The sequence below is a fragment of the Alosa pseudoharengus genome, unplaced genomic scaffold (genome assembly GCF_046254945.1).
Source record: "Alosa pseudoharengus isolate Yale_2024_CS ecotype anadromous, Long Island Sound unplaced genomic scaffold, YU_APseudo_1.1 YU_APseudo_1.1_scf_14, whole genome shotgun sequence".
Lineage (NCBI taxonomy): Eukaryota > Metazoa > Chordata > Actinopteri > Clupeiformes > Clupeidae > Alosa > Alosa pseudoharengus.
The window spans coordinates 27,880,020-27,901,276 of NW_027468609.1; the positions used below are offsets into that span (position 1 = coordinate 27,880,020).

General features: G+C 44.0%; 1 protein-coding gene across 2 annotated transcripts in view; it reads left to right on the forward strand.

Moving 5' to 3' along the window:
• The window catches only part of arl15b (ADP-ribosylation factor-like 15b), a 43,667-nt gene that overhangs the window by 7,499 nt on the left and 14,911 nt on the right, over positions 1-21,257 (forward strand). Inside the window, exons 2-5 of one of the 2 annotated variants that reach the window (XM_076284514.1) lie at positions 12,005-12,149; positions 12,711-12,770; positions 17,129-17,200; positions 18,461-18,669. In XM_076284514.1, coding sequence (XP_076140629.1) covers positions 12,005-12,149; positions 12,711-12,770; positions 17,129-17,200; positions 18,461-18,669 — 486 coding nt within the window. The remainder of the gene's footprint in view (positions 1-12,004; positions 12,150-12,710; positions 12,771-17,128; positions 17,201-18,460; positions 18,670-21,257) is intronic. The other variant, XM_076284515.1, reaches the window with a different exon arrangement.

Sequence of the window (21,257 nt, forward strand, 5' to 3'; positions counted from 1 at the left end):
TCTCACGTTTTCAGCTCATGATAATGTTTTACATGCACTCGTAAAGAGCTGAAAATGGATCTACCCATCCTGGCAGATACCAGTGTACATTGTCCAGATTCTTTACTGTGGTGTGAAATGAGAGCCCTTTACCAGTAGCCAGAGTTGAAACCAAGGCGGAAAAAGGCCAGGCTCTTCGCAAGATCCGATTTCTGGAAACCTGATGTGCAAAGGATCGTTTAACTGGCGGTATGATCATTCACAACCCAGCACACACAGAATGTCTGCTGTGAGAGCTATTTGAAGGACCCGACTGTCATGGCCCGCGTAACAATGCAAGTTTCAGCCCTGTCGGGCCAAACTGGGTTTCAAAGTTTTGCTTGGACCCTGTTCAGCCCAGGGCCATGTGCTGGTCTGGGCGCTGTGCTGCTTGTCCCCTGCTTTTGTTTGGTCAGGAGGTGACCCTGCAAGAGGAGACATCGCAGCTCCCACTGATAATGACAACAGGGTCAAGTTCTCTATTTTTTAATCTGCTCGCATTTGGTAGAGCATTGTTTCATGAGTGAGCAGGATTCATGAGAACGGCGCTGTCAAGCCACATTGTACAGTGCAACGTAAGACATGAAGTGAATACAATGTGTAACCACGTTGAACACTCAATAACTATGCAACAATACCATTTTAGCATTTCCTCACAATTAGCCATGTGGTTCCTCAGAATTCAACAATCCAGTGATGACTCACTAACTGAACTGTAGCTCTACTGAAGCACCAAACTCGGCTACACCGTTTGCACTGTGGGCTAGTGTGGCCTTGTGGTTGTGGCTCAGTGGTAGCGTCTGTTGACTGTACGGTTGAGCAGTCAGGCTTGGTGGTCTCAGGCCTTGTGGTCAATGCTTTTCTCTCCTGGCACCGCTAAATGTCTCTCATTAGCGGCTGGCTGGCCTTTGAGCGTTCAGCTGCAATGGGGTGTAAAAGTGCAGTTTTATCAGCGGGATCTCCTAATGCGGCGCTGCGAGGTCAACACGGGCCGGCGTAGGGAGAAGTCACTGTTCTCTCTCATCTTTATTCAGCAGCCATGTCTGGTGCTCCCAGAGGATCCAAGAGTGTGACACAGAAAAACACACTTAACCTGTAATCCTCACACCTGATAATTGCATTGATTTATCTATATTCTCTATGAAAGTAATGGGGATAAAAGATGAAACCAACAAGTATTTTGTCAAAATATTGTCCCTGCGGATTAAATGTGAGTGATATACTCAGGCCTTGACCTTTACTAATGTAAAGCTACATAGATAAAAATACTTCTAGGCCTATAGCAATTGTTGTAGGTTCATTCACGTTTTTTTCCTGCCCTGGGAACATTTAAAACAATAGCAAAAAGGAAATAGACAATACATGGGAGTAGACACAGTCTTCTCATGGCCTCAGGATTACATCATTGTGGTAAGTCTGGAAGTCTTTTTATTTTTGTCAACAAGAACTACATTCAGCACCTTTTTAAGCTGATTTGCTAAGTTGGCATCAACTTTCTTTCCTAAAATGGCTCCATTGTTGTAAGAGCTGATCTCTTTATTTTGTAGGCACACTAGATGTAGGGCTATATCAGTTCCTAACTGAACGTTTGCCACAATACATTATTGTGATGTGCTTTGTGGCTACAGCAACATAGCATGCACATCGTAGAATATAAAAAACATGATGGCTTGTATTCAGACTCAGATTCCCTCAGCAGACATCTTGGCTCCTGAAAGGGATCGTATAGCTTTTCTCGTCCTCTTTTAATATTTCTCCTACATCTCTTTCTCTGCAACTCTCTCATCCAACCACTCAGCTTGATTTAACAACACTGCTGGCGTCTCCCAGAGGTGTGTCCTGTTTACACACACACACACACACACACACACATACACACACACAAACTCGTCGCGGCTCTGGTTCCGTAAACCCGGCTCTGGTCCCAGTCTGTCTGCCCCAGTGGAGCCGGACTGGTGGTGGAACGGAGGCTGGTGGAGCGCGGATTCCGCACGCTTGACTTCCGTGCTTTGATAAGGCAGGATGTGGCAGTCAGGCGGCTGAGTTCCGCCCCGGCCAGCAGAGGGGAATATCCCACAGTTCAGTTCAGAATAAACTGCCCCACACACCACCTCCTCCAACTCCACCACTCTTCCAGCTCCCACTCCTCCTGTTCCTTTCCCCAATAATACCAAGCCCTGCTGGGAATCATCCAGACAGCAGCTGACTCTGGAGGAGATCCGGCCTGTAACGAACCTCCCTGAGTCCAAACAGGATGTCGTTCACACAACACAGCCCCGTTTGAAAAAGGTGGGAACTGGATGGGAATCAGATGAGAGATGTGTGAATGGTTAGAGCTCCGCACGTAGGCTGGCTCCGCTACAACCGCCTCCATCATCCCCTTTCTGATGATGGTGTCCTTGATTAAATAGTTTTTGTTAATTATAAATGATTAAAATGATTGAAATCACCTCATGCTGATGGAGAAATGGTCAACATGGTAGGATTACAAAGGATGGACAGGATATTCCTGTTCCTACAAAGTTGAGACTTAAACATGGAAGGAAAACTCGACTAACCAACGGGACCTCTGATGATGTCCCATTGTTTGGTCCATAAATGTTTTTGTCAATTACAGGATTCTTTTTTGTCATCACATCACTCATGTCAGTCAACTAAGAATTTCTGTACACGGAAGAATGCTGCTTCATTTCTACTGTTTTACTTTATGGGCAAGATGATCCAATCAGCATTTATTGAAGGGGAGGTGTGAGTGGAATCGTGGGAGTGGGCAGGGGTGGGGTGAGGATTGGCAGGGGTCGGGTGGGCAGGGGTGGGGGTTGGCATTAGAGGGTGACAATTTTTCGGGACTCCCGCGGGTCACGGTATTCCCGCGGGTTTCCCGCAGTACGGGAGTAAATTTCACTGTTGGTAACGTGATTGGGACGGGACAGGAAATAATAAACGGGAGCTGGCGGGAAGCCAGAGATTATTAACTTAAAAAATGACGCTGCAATGCAGTGAGTGCGCCCAAAGACGTGAGGCATTTCGTTTTAGAAAAGAGAACCAATTACAACCCACAATACGTTTGTTGTTGATTGGTAGCCTATCAGAGCAAGACAAGCAGCTGCCCTGTTCACAATCAATCAGCTTCAGCGATAGGCCCTAAGGCAAAATGGATGCAAAGAAACAGTTACAGGCGAAAGTATCAGCAAAGGACAACTCTATTCAATTGCACGAGCTGTCCGGGAAAGCGATTCTCGTTGAGTTTAATGTGTCATGCAATGTTGGGGCATGACACCTTGACGATCGCATTCCTCAATATATTTATCGCATAACCCTGGCGGAACACAAAAAATTGTTTTGTTTACTCATAGCAACGTTGCTATGCTTCGCTGGTTTAACGTGATGAGAACGGTGCAAACTTAACTGATGGGATGAGATCTAACTATGAAATGATTTAAGCATAGCCTACAGCAAAGTACTGTAAAATATGTAATTTTAATATAGCCCAAAATGATCGGCTATTAAAGAAAAGTTAGACAAGGCTTTCTGCCCTACCAAAATGTATGGTCACCGCACGCTACTGTAGCCTAACAGTCGGATAACTTTAGACATCAACATAGGGAGCGGGACGGGATTCGGGAGTCTTTCTCTCGGGATTTTGCGGGACAGAATTTTTTTGGGGGGGCTGTCACGTGATCGGGATATGACGGGAGTATTTGTGCGGGCTCGGGATGGGACGGGAGTGAAAATTGCTTCCCGTGTCACCCTCTAGTTGGCATTGGTATGCAGTCTGGTCCACATGTGACCATCCTCTTGCCATTAGTGACACAGCGGTGGCAGACCACTGCAGCTTAGTTGGGCTTTGCTGAACCCTGCCAGCACTTATCCTGTTGAAATTTTAATACAGTGCAAATCCCCCGACCATGCTCGCTCCCTCACTTACTCACACACTCCTCCCTCTCTCTCTCTAGCTCGTATGCCTACTGCCTCTTGCTTCTGACGGGGTGAGGTGAACCATGTGCAAAGATCCCCTCAAGTGTGTCAGAGGCCAGAGGGGGATGTTGTGGAGCTCAACACGTTTGAGTTAGTTCCTCCTTCGTGTGCGCTGGGAATAGACACAGTTCTCTTTAAAGTGTGTAGATTATGTTCAGGATCAGAGGAGCTCATTGTGGGTTTCTGGTCACGAACGGTGGTCCCAAGGGCCAGAGAAGTTCAAGAAGTACTGAAATACTTTTCTCATTTTGCTGAGAAAGTGCAGCATCTTGCCTGTAGGCCTAACCTCATACAGCTCAAGAAAGGAGGAACTTGTTGATGTTACGTCAGAACTTTATTCAACCTGAATGTTAACCTTTACCCTCGATCTCTTCTCTGGTCTTTTATCACTCCTAAAGGCCATATATATGGTTGAGCCAGACGCATCATCTACTATTGTTGGGGCTCCATACAAGGGACTGTGTTGCACAAATATGGACATTGCTGGTGCTGGAATGCTAAGGTGTCCCTGGAGACTTGGCAAGGGACGGGTGGGACCTGTTTCCCCCTTCCTTTGTGCCATCAGCCAGAGGTCAACTGTGCTTCCTGTTTCCTGTTGTTGGACACGTCCAGCTGGCAAACAACTGCCCAGCCCAGCGTGGCCTTCACCTGCCAGAATCATGGCAACGAGCAAAGCTGGTCGGAGGATGCAGACCAATCAGTTGGCCAAGCCAGTAGGGGCGGTGTGGTTTAGTAACCTGTCTCCTAGGCCTCAGGCTGGCTAAGCTCTGGACGGAAGTCAAGTTTAGGTGATGGGCTTCTGACCTACTTCTGTCATATTGCTCTTTGCTCATAGGGAGTCTCCAGGTGTTATCATATGTTGAGTCATCCAAGCACCAGCAATTGGCAGCTGCCTTTGTAAAGATAATCTTGAAAGATGCTCTGGCGGCGATTGTGTAATGACATCCACTAACTATGTTTTCCAAGTAGGCCTTGGAAAACATAGTAATGGAAACTTTGGAATGGAAAGCTGCCATAACTGGCATTTGTTCATTAAGCCTTGGGTCAGTACTGAGAGAAGTGAAGACCATGGAATGTATCAGGTTGGCATTGGTCATGCATTCCGCAGTGGTCTGGAAACCATGATTTTGAGATTCAAGTTTGTTGAAAATGAATGAAATATTGCTGGATGTGTTGATGGAACTCAAGAAAAGGAAAAGAGAAAGGGTTTCCTCCTCCTTCTGCAGACTGAGTGCTTTTGTAAATAAATGGGTGTGTGGCCTTGTCTGTATGCTCAAAAGTGTGTTTTGGATTGAGGTTGTAGCCTCGGGCGATAGAGGTTCACTCTAGAAAACCGTTGGTTGCGTTATCGTTCCACTGGTTTAACCTGTTGGTCACACTCTTAAAGACTCCAGGCTCAATAGAGGCTCTTCCCTGACTTTAATCTAAAGCCTGTTGACTATCTTACATAAACTCCTTTTGTAGTTTCTTTTTTCGTGTCTTTATTGCAGTAAAGATCATTTTAAGGCATTAATTGACTGTTGATAATCTGTTTGTAAGACTGACTAGCTGTTAGCTAAAGAGCTTAATGATTTCAAGCAGACTGGGGGGAATATGAGGATGCTATGTTTGTGTCCCGCTACCTCCTCTCCCTTTGCAGAAGTAAACAGAAGGCTTATCCAACATGATGGAGACTAAAAACAACATGAAGCATGGAAACATTGAAGGATATTTAAGCTGCCATTAGTGTCTCTACCAGCATCAGCTTATATTTAGGTTAACTTGGTTGAAGCAAACACTCTCCTGTCCTGTATGACTTTAATTGAAGGGCTCAAGCTTGTGAGCTATCTGATGGGCTCATTACTCAGTTTCTTGTTGACATTACAGGAGTAAGTCATGCTTACTAAGGTCGTTTAGAAATGAGTTCATTTAACGTCATTCAACATTTTAAACTACAGCTCTTGCATGATCACTGTTAAAAGCAACCAAGTACAGCTGCATCTAGTCAAATTACAGACATTATGGGGAACTCTGACAATAACTCTAAATTAGTTATTTTATTGTTTGTTTTGTGTTACAGATAACTCATCATAGACTAATTTAGTTTAAAAGCATCAGGAAGCAGAGTGATGACTTTTTGAAGGAAAAGCCTCGTTCTACTAATATCATTACAAGATTCACAAGTTTCTTGGCAAATAAGTGGAAATAAATTAACTTTTATTTGAAGTTGACTGTTTCCCTTATAAGGTTTATATCAGAACCGTTTGTGACTCTACAGAAGCAGAAGGGCATAGTGTTACAGTACTCTCCAAAGTTCACAAGGCAGTTTATGAACTATGATTACTTTATTTTGGCTGTCATGCCTTTGTTGATCTTCCCCAGCCTGTGAAGTCGCTCCACCTCTCCATTTAATCAGTCTGAAGTGGCTTGCCCCTGTTCTGGAAAGTCATTCACAGATCCCTTCCCCCTTGTTTTTCCTTGCAATGGTTTTGTATTGTCAACACATTTTGGAAAATGTCACCACAGAAATGGGTGGTCTTCTGCCCTATGGCTTCACTGGAAAGATAATGTTATCATAACTCTCACGTCATGTTGTGTACCATAGAAGGAAATGTCAAGTTCTTATCTGCTTTCGTTACCTCTCTTATGAAAGATCAACTCAACAGTTCAATTGGATGTACACTATTACAGTTGTGTGCAGAATAATAGCAGTGTGTTTTAAAAACTTGAATAAAGCTCAAAATCGTTAGAATAGCTGTGAATTCCATAATATCAATGCATTGGGAACACTGCACATTCAATTTCAAATCAAAACATGACCAAAATTGATCAGGTTTGTGTTATACCTTTACAGAAAGTGAAGAAAAAGGAATGTTAGGCTGTTCAAGAAAATAGCAGTGTTTGCATTTTTCTTTACAAACCAGGGCTTTGAACCAAATTTTTTGCCAATTGGTTCGTTCTGAACAGAAACAGTATTTTAACGTTTCCGGTTTTGGTTCCCACCCTAAAGTTGACGTTCCCGAACCGGTTAGAACATAAAAATATTGTTCCTGAACCGGTTAATAACGTTCAATGTCAGCTGTCGGACAAAAATATATGTATGCTTTCAAACTGGCTATTAATAGTCACAATATTGTCTTTTCGAATCTATCCTACAGCAAACATAATAAAACACTAGGCCTCTGCTTTATACAAGCTGCAACAGTGTCTTCCTATAGCCTTTAGCCTGAATAATTTCCTGGTCAAACAAAAAAATGCTGTCATATACAGTATATTTTTGGTGGGTAGTGTAATATTGGATTTTTGGATGCCTTCCCATTGTCTAAATGCCAAAATGAGGTCTATCAGGTTTTTCCAAATAAATTAAAGCTGTAGCCTTAACGTTAATGCTAGTTTTTTCCAACAATGTTCGTCACGGCCTAGTAAAAAGAGAAAAGATTTGGAACCTTAATAGGCCTTTTGATTGCCTGCTAGCGGCAAGCTCTGTCTGTCTGCACTCTCCATGCATTCATTGAATGACAGGAGGTGACCCTCACCATTTCATTGAAGACACAAACCTTCCCAGGAACAAAAAAAGAACCGGTATTAACCACTATTTAAAAAAATCTTTTCTGTTCCGGAACATAAAAAAATCATAGTTTCTGGTTTGTTTGTTTTTCCTAGCAAAATGGCAAAAGTTTCTGGTTTTGGTTTTCGTTCCATGCACTGGTTCAAAGCCTTGTTACACTACTGTATTAACTGAAAAATGTCTCAAGATTTTGCTTAACTTTGAATCACTGCACTAATATCTAGTTGAATTACCATTATTTCTAAGAACATCACATCTGTGTTGCATGGAGTCAACCAACTACTGGCACCTGTGAACAGGTATTCCAGCCCAGGACGATTGAACTACATTCCATAATTCCTCTGCATTTCTAGTTTTGCTAGCCTGACGTAGTCATACTCAATTCTAGTCAGAATATGAGTCTGATACTGCTCCATTGGGACATAATTATGGGGCGTGTTTCAACCGATACAGGGGGGGAAATGCCTATGCACTTAATTGGATAGCCCTAACCAACCAGAGCAACGAAATGGCTTACCTTGAGGTGTAGGAAGAAAACACACGAACCATCCTTCTTCTCCACAAATGCCTTAACATTGTTTTCTGATCTTTTGTAAAAGTTAGTGCCGTCAATAACTCCTAGCCTACAACACTCATTAGCGAAATCTAAGAGATACGTAGTAGAGTAGGCTATTAGGAAAAAACTGATAGCCTATATCCCCTCCGTTTTTAAAAATAATTCTGTTGAACACTGATATGCTACAAACATGTTAAACAGCTGGATAAGGCTGTCGCAAATCCCTCAAACAGGTGGTCAATCAGAGATTTCAAACGAACGAGGGAACATGGCGCATTGCAACAGTGCTGTTTTCCCTTGATGAAAGTGAAACCACGACTTTTCCCTCATCTCAACAAGTTTTCAGAAATAATCGTTTTCAGTGATAAAACCTCATTAAGTAATATGCATTTTCCATATGGGGTCTTAAAAGCCATGTATCCTTCTAGACACACCGTTTTTGTTTCAAACATAAGCCTAATCTAAGCGTGCTCAGATGACGTGATAGACCAGGTGCTGTTGCTCACCTGTCCATCATCGTAAAGCCCGATTTGATTGGTCCGCCCGATCTAGGGCGAGCATACTTGCTCCACTATGGAGCAATGCCAGACTGAACTTCCCGACCTCAAATGTTGTGGGCGGGACTAAGTTCGGAATGGCACCCAGGCTAGGGTTTTGCCTCAGAAACAGCATTTTTGATGTCACCCCACAAGTTTTCTATAGGATTGAGGTCTGGGGATCGCACTGGCCACTCCATAACGTCAGTCTCGTTAGTCTGGAACCAAGACGTTGCTCGCTTACTGGTGTGTTTTGGGTCATTGTCTTGTTGAAACACCCATTTCAAAGCCATTTTCTTCTTCATAAGACAACATGACCTCTTCAAATATTTTGATGTATTGAAACTGATCCATGATCTCTGGTGTGCGATAAATAGGTCCAACACCACAGTATGAGAAACATACCCATTACATGAATTGTGCACCACCATGCTTTACTGTCTTCACAGTATACTGTGGCTTGAATTCAGTACATGGGGGCCGCAGACAGTTTGTCCAACGACCCACAATCACTGTACATTGGCTCGGTCAACATTCGAGTCAGGTGGTTGTATCAACTATAAACTGCTCTTTCCCAGTATTTGTAAACACTCAGAGTAGCTCTCTACAATCATGACTGTAGTGGTCTAACATCGTCACTAGAGGGCAGTGTCTGACATATAATGACTAATCACTGTTTTCCCTCTTCAGTCATCTCATACATGTGAGTGTATATACACCACTGTACTTAAAACAAAGTGTTAAGCTTATAGCCTTAAGTATTTACACTATGGCTAAAATGGCTGAATCGTTTCTAGTTTAGGCCCATTTCTTGGCTGATGAGGCAAACCACCACAGGCAAAACACTATTGAGAAACTTCACACACACCATTGTTGAGCAAAAGTTGAGCTTGTATTTGTCCCCAAGTCTGTTCGTCAGTCACTCATATGCAGTGAGGATCCTTGACAAATTGGCCAAATCTCAGGAATTTTCAGTGTTTGGTTTTGCAGAACTGAAAGCTTAAAATTGTATGCAAAGGATTCTCAATATCTGTCATTGAACCTTGTTTACTACATTGAGTTTGTGTTTTACTTGGAGACTTAACAATAAATCATCCAGGTCTTGCCTGTGCTTTTTTTTCCTTATCTTGTGTAAAGATTTGTATTGTCACCACAGAGAAAAGCCTTTTTTGCACAAGGCACATTACCTTAAAGAGTATTCTCTGTTAACTTAAACCTTGTTTTTGAAAAGTCAGAAATGCTTATGGTCACATTAAGACTTTTATTTCCTGATCATTGCTAAATGTTAAAAAAATCATATGGATTTTTGTGGAGTCGACAACTACAGAGCCGCTAAAAGGCAAAACCTTGCAAACAACAACCGATAAAATCAGATTAAAAAAACAACAACTTGCTAACATGCTAACTGGCAACTTTTGGCAGTCTTGTTGGCAGTGATGTGGTATGAAGGCTTTTCTTACATTTTCACGGAGTGTACTGATCCAAACTCAGGAAATGCAGTGCATAGTGTGGACGGGTACTGGGAACAACAGGTGTGTTAATAATCCCTGCTCCTTATGACCATACTACATCACAATTAGTTTTAGGATGGTGCCAAAAGTACGTAGCTGCTCATAAAAAAACAGTGGCAACTTGTTACATAATATTACGTTAAATATATTTTCCTTTTCTCTTTGTGAGAAAAAGCTAAAATACTTTGAGAAAACTTTGAGAAAGCTTTCTGGACAATGTTTTGGGAGTTGAAATCCCCCCACCAGGACCGAATAAGAACATATTTTCATCATCAACTCAGTGGGTTTGCTGGAGGGGAGCACATTCCCCATTTGTCAAACAAGCTGTATGATTATTTGAAAGACTGTCATCTAGGAAAAAATGCTGTTTGTGGTGGGTATTTCACAGCCTGACAAATCCCAGGCCCTAACAGTCTATAACGGCAGTCTTCCAGTCTTCCTCCTCCATGATCCCACACCAACGCCTATTTACCCCTGTGCAGGGCTCTACCTTGTAGGCTGGCAGTGAGAAGTTATTGCAAGGCTTGTAGAGGAATGCCTTAAAGGCTCTAGAGATGTCTGCTGATCCTCTTCAAAACCTGTCTTACCCTAGTAGACGGGGATTCTTTTTTCTTTTTTTTTTGGGGGGGGGGGGGTCGGGTGGGAGGTTGGCAGGAAAGAAATGGCCCCTCACTGCGTCGTTGCTCAGAGTCAAAACATGTTGAATATTATCCAGTGAGATCTGTTTTTAGTGAAGAGAGGCCCCAGCCATGACACACACACACACACACACACACACACACACACACACACACACACACATATGACACACACACACACACACACACACACACACACACACACACACACACACATATGACACACACACATACACATGCACACAAACACACAAAAAATATGCATGAACGCACACATACACATGCGCGCGCACACACATACATGCATGCTCTAAATAACACACATGCTTGTATACCCTGCTCCCATCCTATGGTAAGGGACTTCAATAGGGGGCCCCTCTCCACTTTGATCTTCCTTGTCTCTTTTGACCGCCATCGTTTGATCTGCTGTGGGCTGGAAGGGGACTGTTTCATGGTGTCCTTGGTCAGACTTGCAAATGCACAAAACAAGGCTGTTCTGCCACGCGGGGAGAAAAGTGCCACGATCTTTCTACGCTTCGTAGGCATTTGTTGTCTTGTCTTCATAAGCAAAGCCCTGTCACTACTGTGTAGTCTTATCCTATCTTGTGTACAACACTGGAGTGTTCTGGTAACATCACAAGTCATCTGATTGCAATGAAAGATTGTGGTGTAACTTTCGGAAAACCAGATGGGGAAGCAGATGTGAGCGAGAACTCCTTTTTCTCCCATAATGCAGATGTGCCCCCTCTCTCCTCTCTTTCTTTCTCCTCTCCCTTTCTCTCTCTCTTTCTCGCTCTCTCTCTCTCTGTCAGCCTCTCGCTCTCCCCTCTCTCTCTCTCTCTCTCTCCGTCAGCCTTTCTCTCTCCTCTCTCTCTCTCTCTCTCTCTCTCTCTCTCTCTCTGTTGGTCTCTTTCCTCTCTCTCTCTCGTTCTGGCTGCCATTGTTTTTGGCTGCGGCTAGATTTTTGAGAATCTGTCCTCCCCAAATCTCCACCACAGTGAAGTATGTGCAGCAGCTGAGAAACTGCTTTGTCATTAGAATGCTTCCATGTATTACTCCTTGTGTTTTGCAGAGTGTCACCTGCGCATGCTCTCTCTCTCACACACACACACACACACACACACACACACACACACACACACACACAGTGACATTACAGTCTACTCACCTCTCTTTCTTTCTTTCTTTCTTTCTTTCTTTCTTTCTTTCTCCGTCCTCAGTGTTTTCGGACGCTGTGCTGTAAAGGACCTCCCCCACCTCGACCTGAGTATGACGTGGTGTGCATCGGCCTGACCGGCTCAGGAAAGACCAGTCTCCTCTCCAGACTCTGCAACGAAGCCACTGATAACATTATCCCCACCACAGGTCAGGAAACAAACACACACACACACACAGGCACCTATACACATAGGAACCCATACATACACCTGCATAGCTACAAACACACACACACACAAACTCATACTACTAAAACAAATAAACACACTCCATTTTGTGGGAACCCATACATACACCTGCATATCCACAGCTACAAACACACGTACCTCCATATTTACAGTGACACACACACACACACACGATTGCCCATCCATAGCTACACACACACACACACACACTCTCATACTCTAAAACAAATAAACACACTCCCTTTTGTGGGAACCCATATCAAAAGACCATATTAACATGTGCTCAGCAGACTTCAAAAGAGAGAGACTGCATGCTCCAATAGTTCTTCTGCAGCCCATAGCATCTTTCACTCATGTGTCAGAAATGGTTTTGAAATATCAACAATCATGTCAGTCTTTTTTTTCGTGCCAGAGAAGTTATAGGTGATTGCCTCACATTCCAGCCAATGATAGATTGGATCGAGATAGCTGAATTTGAAACATTACTGCTCCGTAATCTCTTCAATCTTTTCATCCCCAGGGTTTAGCATCAAAGCCGTGCCATTTCAGAACGCCATATTAAATGTGAAGGAACTTGGAGGTAAAGTGTTCTTTTATTTATGTACCCTCCCACTCTGTTAGCATTGGAAGCGTTGGTCGACACAGTAACGGAATAATTGTAAAGTCATCTAGAAAATATCTAAAATATTCCAATTATTGTCTGTAATATTATTGTCTGTGTGTACAATGTATAGTATGGTGTTTGTACTTAGCATTCATACTAGTACTTCTGGATGTGAACATGCAGTGAGCATCATTTGGATTGGATGAAATTATGGCATGTTTACAGTTACAAAAGCTGGAAGCTATACATACAATTTAACTGTAAAAGTACAGTAAATAGGAAAATGAATCAAAGCAGTCTCATGGGTAGTCAAATGGGCAGTCAATTATTTCTTTATTTCATTGTCTTCAAATAAACCACATTAGATAATAAACATAAAGAAGAAGACAATATATCCTAGACTACACAATCCATGCAAAAAATAGAATCCTCTACATGTGTTTAATACAGACATAAACATGTGGACAAGTTTTGCTCTGGTTTTGTTATTCAAGGGACTGAACAACAGTTTATCAGAAACAAAATCAACAATATTGAAGCTGAAACAATGGCTTTGTTGTCCATAAAGTAAACTTGACAAACGTCACTGCCCTGTCCTCTGTGGACATACACTGAAGGAGAGTGACCGTCACATTTATTCATTTTTTTATTTATTTATTTATTTATTTTTTTAAATCTCCTTGTACTCATCATGGCCAGTTTGTGCTTGAGGAGCTCTCAAACGAGGGGCTGAGAGATTTGAAAAATTATGACAATATGGCTCAACCTTGGCATTCCATTGTCGTATCAAGGACAGTCCTTCTGAACAATTCCATGGCCCTTTTGCTGGGCCTGTCCTGTTGGCTTTCATTTGCATCTCCTCAGTCTGTACCAAGACTGAGCAGACATGGCACAGTGGTATTTTTATCCTGCGTCAAAGTGGGATATTTCTCTTACTGAAGAGGCAGATGTCTAGTGTGTGTTTGTTACCATTGTGCCTTGTGGAACTAGGTCTAACCACATCAAAGGGTCGGGTTCTACCTCCAGCTAGCACTTATAATTGTGCAACTTCCCTCTGCCTCGATGAAGTCATTTGCTGACTGAGGAAGTACAACTGCAGGGAAGATGTAAGAAGGATGTGATGTGCAATCACTTTGTTTCATATGAACAAACATTAGGCATAACAAGTAGGGAAGCATGGCAAGCACCAGTCTCCGAAAGCGGACTGAAAAAACCTGGACTACATTGTGATGCATGGATTAGTATGTTGATTTTACAATGAACGCTAAATGTTTTACAATCCAGTCCTTGTATCGCCATGTAGTTTTTTTCAGTCCTCTCTGAAAATGACCCCTGCCTTGCTCTATATTCCCCTTGCTCTATATGCCTGACTGTGCTTGTTATTAATCAATATTATTATTGATTAGCTGGCAACAACTGATTGAGAAATACAAAGTCGTTATAATTGCACTGACTTTAATCGAGCATGCTCAGGGGGCTGATAGAAGATATTTGGGAGAGGGAGATGCAGGAGTAGAATTGACACCCCATGGTGTTATTACCAATGTGTGCTATCTCTCGTGTCCTCACAAACTGAGCCTTTCACATACAGATCATTTAAAGTGTAGTTACACTTCTCGTTGAAATGAAAAAGGTCATTACGACCCAAACAGAGCACAATCCCCAGAGGGAGTGTGTGTGGGGGGGGGGGGGGGGGTACACGGTTGTTATGCGTGACTTGTCTGACTGACAAACAGCCAAGCGAAACCCGCTCAATATTCAGCAGAACATAAAAGTCATCACCATCCGGTTAACAAATTGCTCCCCGACCCGCAACAACAAAAAGTCTGCCGTCCGTGAGTCATGGCTGTGGAGTAAACTGTGTAAAAAGTGGCTCACATTTGGTAAATAAACACGCAACGGGACGTTCCAAACAAACGTTTTGAAATGTCACTCCTTCTCTGCACCCAAGAGCCATGATGGCCAGGCTTTTCTATCAGAATGGGCCTGTGGCGTCCACTTCTCGGGGAGAGGGTGGGGGTAGACAGGAAGGGGGTCTTCCCCTGCCTGCAGCTAGCTGGAGGAGGAAAGGAGTAGGAGGAAGAGGAGGAGGGGGGCGTAGTCAAGAACTTCTGAACTGATTTTTGTGGACTCACCCTGCAGAACTGGCAAAGACTTATCCGTTTCGCATGGCATGATCGTCTGAGATTAATTCACATTTATTTACTGCAGAAGAATCCAAGCAAAACATCAAAGACTTTTTGACTTCAACAAATGGATTCAGATGAGAAATGTTTGAAGCGTCAGGACACAATGAGAGTAATACAGACACTGGTAAGGCAGTGACTGCTATGACATCCTGTCTTTGTAAGGACCCCCCCCCCCCAAAAAAAAAAATAAAAAAAGAAAAGAAATCAGTATCATAGACAGGCTGACTGAGAGGGTTGAGATGCTTGCTGTTAAAAGTTCTGAGTGTGTCGGGCTCAAACAGATGAGGCCCCTACAACTCAATTAAAGGTACCTAATGGTATTTATTGATTCATTTATTAATCTATTTTCTAATATGCTACGTTTCTACACATTACCAGGAAGCAGTGTACTGCTATACATTTTGCGTCCTTACTGAGGTCATCTCACTTTTAGATATGTCAAGGTCGTCTTTCCATGCCTTGCATCTAGTTCGTGAGTTGTTTTTATCTCCCATTCCCTGAGTGCTTTGGAGAGATCAACATGAATGTCGTAACCCTTTATAGGCGACCCTTCCCCCTCCACTTAAACACAAGTATCACATTACGACCCGAGCGATCACCTCAGAGCTGTCTTCTCCTTTTTTTTTTTTTTACTGCGGAGGCGCATAGGCATGGCGTGACTGGTGCAAACCTGCACTGCCTGACATATGTGATGTTACCGAATGGTCTGGTCTGGGATGGGCTGGCTTGGCCTGTCCTGTGAGGGATGTGTTTTTCTCTCCACACACACACACACACACACACACACACACACACACACACACCCTTAAACTTACACTTTCCTTTATCTCTGCCTGCCCCAACACACACACACACACACACACACACACACACACACACACACACACACAGACACACACACACACACACACACACACACACACACACACACACACACACACACACACACACACTGTTATTCGTTTGTGTCTGCGTCTGTTTTCGTTTTTTTACTTGAGTTATGTCAGAAAGATGGGGGGAGAAGAGTGGTGAGGGAGATCAAAGCTGGCCCTGGCTGAATGCATTTCCCATCAATGCAGCAGATACAGTTCTCTGGGAAACACACACACACACACACACACAACCTACCACTACCACCACCATGCACACCGACAGCACCAGGCATCTGAAAACATTTAGCTCAAACTCTTTGTTACCCTCTGCCGCCTTCGTCCCCCACGCATGTCAAAGGCCATATGATGTAATGATTTCAGTGGGTGAATGGGCTTTTGTGACGTTGTCACATGTGATTTTAATGTAGTCTATGTTGCCAGCTAATGGGTGCTTGGCCAGCTGTCAGAAGCACCCCCCCCCCCCTCCTCTCTCGCTGTATCTCTGTCTCCTTCTCCAGCATATGTTGTTTATGCATTTGAAATTGGAGCAAACCGCTGTTTTTTCAAAGCCTAATTTATCGTCCTGGACCTCCCAGACAGTCAGTCAGTCCCGCTGCCCCTGGAAGTCGGCAACCACTAGGGGGCGCATTGCAGCAGTCCTTGGGTGATGCTGATGTGTAATTGTTTTCTTTCAATTAACATTCTCTTACTATTATATGGTGCTCGATTGGTGATCTTCAATCACTATTAGTTGTGCAAATATATTGTACAGAAGCCGCATGCAAGGTTTTCCACTTTCCAACATACTGCAGAAGGCAACAATTTTTACAGTATATAACAACCATAGACTTTGTAGAAGTGTGTGCCAAAACCGGAGACTGCACAAATTAATTTTTTTTACAAGTTTATTTTTTTTACCAGTGTCTTACAGTATGTCTTAATTTGTTTTCTTATGATGTGGGCCTGACTATTGAAACTTTCATATGGAACAAAACTGTGTGTGTGTGTGTGTGTGTGTGTGTATTTGCTCAGATATATGGCAGTGATTTCACATGTATGACTCGAGTGAGAGGAATAAGACATGAGTTAACGTCTTATTATCTTAGCTTCATTCAACAACTTCACTGGCGACTCTGGAACAGGCCTAACTTGGACCAGTGAATGAGAGGTCCTTTTCAGTACAGAAAATCCGAGTGAAGAAATGACTGGAAGTACCATAGCATTTCCTGTGGGATGCTTTATGTAACAGAGAGGTCATCGTTGTTTGTGACAGGACAGGCAGCTCAAAACAACCCGACCGTCCCCTGTCGTCAAGCAGACGAGATCATGCCTTCCCTTCGTTATAGTGAGTCACACAGACACACACACAGACACACACACACACACACACACACACACACACACACACGCGCACACACACACACGCGCACACACACACACACACACACACACACACACACACACACACACACACACACACTTAACCAAAGCCATGCTTGTCGTCTCTCTCGCTCTCTCTGACTGTGTGTGTCTTGGTGGCCACATTTTTTGTACCCCCCTAAATTGCAGCGCACAAGAGAAACCATATGTTCACTGTAAAAAAAGTGAAGGAATGAGAAAAAAAACAGGATTGAGAGAGAGAGAGAAAGAGAAGTGAGCCCATTTGAACTGTGCTGTAGACTGGCCATCAGTAGGGGAAAGCGCTTTAGAATGCTCTCGAGGTCCACATGAAGGCCAGCACCGTATGTGCGCCACACTTCGTTTGGACAGGACTCCACTCCACTTTCTCCTCTCCAAAGCCCAAGCAGGAGTTGGCATGCAGGGCTTGGAAGTCATAAAAATGCATAATGTAATATCCGCAACAACTTTTCTCTTTCGGGCAGGGGGTGAGGTGGGGTGGGGGTGCATAAAATGGAGGTTGGGGGTCTTTGCAAAACACATTCCAGCTATGCAGCTATCTCTTTTTCTTTCTTTTTGTCTTTCTTTTTGTCTTTCTTTCTTTCTCTCTCTTTCTTTCTTTCTTTCTTTCTTTCTTTCTTTCTTTCTCTATCTGTCTTGATTTGAGTGTTGTTAAAGAATGTCGAAATTCTTTTTTGTGGCCCGTTTCCCCCCTGCAAGCAGAGCAGTTGAAACATGGAACGGATGACTTGCAGTTTTTCCAAAACAAGAGTTTAATAAGCATAGTTATGAAAACCAAAATAAATTACTATTGTTCACTTAAAAATGTTGCAATGTTGCATGAAGAGGACGTGGTGTCGGATATCGGCTACATTGGATGAGAGGTTGGAAGTGTGGTATGTGTGAAAACATGAGTGTTTGTTGTTTGTAAACAGGCAGACAGTGTCTCCTCACCTCTTTATCTGCCTGTGTGTGTCTGTCTGTCTGTGTGTGCGTGTGTGCGTGTTTGTGTGCGTGTTTGTGTGCGTGTTTGTGTGCGTGTGTGTGTGTGTGTGTGTGTGTGTGTGTGTGTGTGTGTGTGTGTGTGTGTGTGTGTGTGTGTGTGTGTGTGTGTGTGTGTGTGTGTGTGTGTGTGTGTGTGTGTGTGTGTGTGTGCGCGTGTGCATGTGCGCATGTGTGTGTGTGTGTTCACGCGTCTGTGTTGAAGGAGCGGACTCCATCAAGAAGTACTGGAGCCGGTACTACCAGGGCTCGCAGGGGGTGGTGTTTGTACTGGACAGTGCCTCGTCGGAAGAAGACCTGGAGGTGGCCCGCACCGAGCTGCACTCGGCCCTGCAGCACCCGCAGCTCTGCACGCTGCCCTTCCTCATCCTGGCCAACCACCAGGACAAGCCGGCCGCTCGCTCCGTACAGGAGGTAGGCACCATACCCACTACAGGGGCAGTGCAGCACTGCGTTCCTTCAGAGGCAAAGCTGCATGCATTTGTATTTTGTGTGAAACCGCAAGTGGAGCTGCTGTGATGCTATGGACTCAAAAAAAAAAAAATTCAGACCTTATCTGGGAGTAAAATATTATCTGTCTGTCTATCTTTCTGCAATGTGAATGCACATATATGCATTCATAGATATTCACATACTTCTGCCTCATGCAGACAGCCTGGTTGTCATCATTGTATGCAGATTGTCATTGTGTTTCCAAGTTATTGGTAATACATGGTTGGGATAAGGGGCATGTAGTGTATCAGGGGGGAAGTGACAGCTGTAACGGATTACTGTTGCTTTAGTAGATCATGTATTAGACTTTTTTGTTTTTGCTAAACAATTAAGGAAAAAGAAAGATACAGTCAATTTACTGTTAATCTGTGCTGTACTGTTGCCATCATCATTACAGGCAAATTAAATCTTGGACCTGCCTCACAATTCTTGCCATTTCTAGCCGTAGATGCATGTGCTTGAGTTTAGAGGTTTATGAGAAAACCATAAAGTTGTGAGTTATTATGCCATATGGCACGTTCTTAAGTGTAGCTGAGTAACACAGTTTTCAGTTGTAGCCATGTAATTTTGTACTTTGGTGCAGTAAATATGTTGACATTCTCCTCATCACAAAGTTGTAACTTAACTCTCGGTTGAGCATACTTAATTTACCCCTAAGTTATAGCAGTTTACTCATGGTCACAGGTGCTGAACCTTTCAGATGTTATCCTTGTCCTAAAATTGCACGGCTATAACTTTCCTCTAAGTTATTTCAGAACATCTCTGAACTCTCAGTGGACCTAACAAGGGGGTAAATTCACTATAAGTGGTTGTGGTGTAAGTTTACTCTTTAGCCTTGGGAGTCTAAGTCTACTGTAACTCCTACAGACCTGAATTTACTCCCTAACATCGGGGAACCGTTTTAGTCTAGTAACAAGGGCATCATTTTCCTCCATCTTCTCTTTAGATTTATGCACAGTTCTCCCTAAAGTTTTTTCAACAGTCTGTGCTGACAAATTGTGCTGAGGTGATTTTCAACCCCTCTGCTCCAAAAAAAACATATTTTTTAAATTGAAATATGGCTTGCCTTGGCATAAATATAAGGAATTTTTAAAAGCACATAAAGCCAACTGCTGTGAATTTGGCCTGCTCGGAGAGGCACTGTAATAGTGTGTTGCTGTAGCAACGCTAGAAACTGACTGGGGCTGGCCTCAGTCCATGGATCACAGTAACATGGAGATAGGATGTAATCTTGCGTAATCACTGGGGCGTAACTTTACATTCACTTACAAGATTGAATGTAAACACATTCCAAGGCATATAATTACCAGTTGCAGGGATAAACCTTTGTGCCGAGGATCTGTAATAGACTCTTGTGCTCTGACACAAAAGCACAAACCAGACATTGGACAGACATTGAGCTTTGATTCCAAAATACCGACATGAATAACAAATGGCTCAAGGCGCTACAATCCACCAACACTGGCTATTGTGTCGGGCGTACGCTTGGTTTGTCCGCAGGTGCGTCGCTTCCGAAACCGGAAGCCTCGCTCAGATTAAGCGCACATGCTGCCGGGTCGGCGTGCCGCCACTGCTTGCATTCTGTCGCAGGGGTTGCACCCAGACACGGCAGTTCCGAGCAGAAAGCTGTGCGCTCTGCTGGTGCGTGGCCCTGTGTCTGGCCCTTAGTGTGCATCAACCACCCCCTTACCCTGCCGAGTCATTTTCGGTCTCCTTCACACCATGCACACGTAAAACAAACAAAAACAATCCCTGATAATACGAGCCCCACGGTGCAGTGCATGCAGGTGTGGTGTGGTGTGGTGTGGTGTGGCGTGGCCATCCAGGCTTGGGTGCACGGGTCTGCATCATGGTGAAGAGGGTGGGAGCTATTTTGGAGTTCGCCCTCACCTGCACTCATGCGAGGTAAACCAATCAAACCCACTGTCTGATTACCCCTGTTAACCTGCCTATTTAAAGCCTGTCAACTGTAATTGCATTAGCGCTTTGCTTTTGCTTCGCCCCGCGTGAACATAGGAAGAAGGGAGGGTATGACGCATGTGTGCGTGTGTGCGTGCGTGCGTGCGTGCGTGCGTGCGTGCGTGTGTGCGTGCGTGCGTGCGTGTGTGCGTGTGTACGTGTGTGTGTTTGAGTGTGAGAGAGAGAAGTGCGCCGGTGTGCGTGCGTGCATGTGTGTGTATGTGTCTGTTTGTTGGTTTGTTTTTGTTTTGGTCTAAGTGGATTTACGCACTGTTTGCAAACATTCCCCAGACTTTGCTGCCCACCCATGCGGCATGCTTCATCCGCCCACACACCGGCAGGCTCTCGCTCAGGTCTGTCCTGGGCACTGCTGAGCAGTAGAGGGGATTAGCTAGCCAGTGGCGGTCTCTTGGCCTCCCCAGGCAAGTTCTGGTCAAGACCAGCTGGGCTGCAGCAGCCAGCATTGGCTTCCATTCTTTCTAGCTCTTTTGCTCGGCAGAAGTTTTGGTGCAGGCACCAAACAGTCGTTGGACATGCTGGTGGCTGGAGCT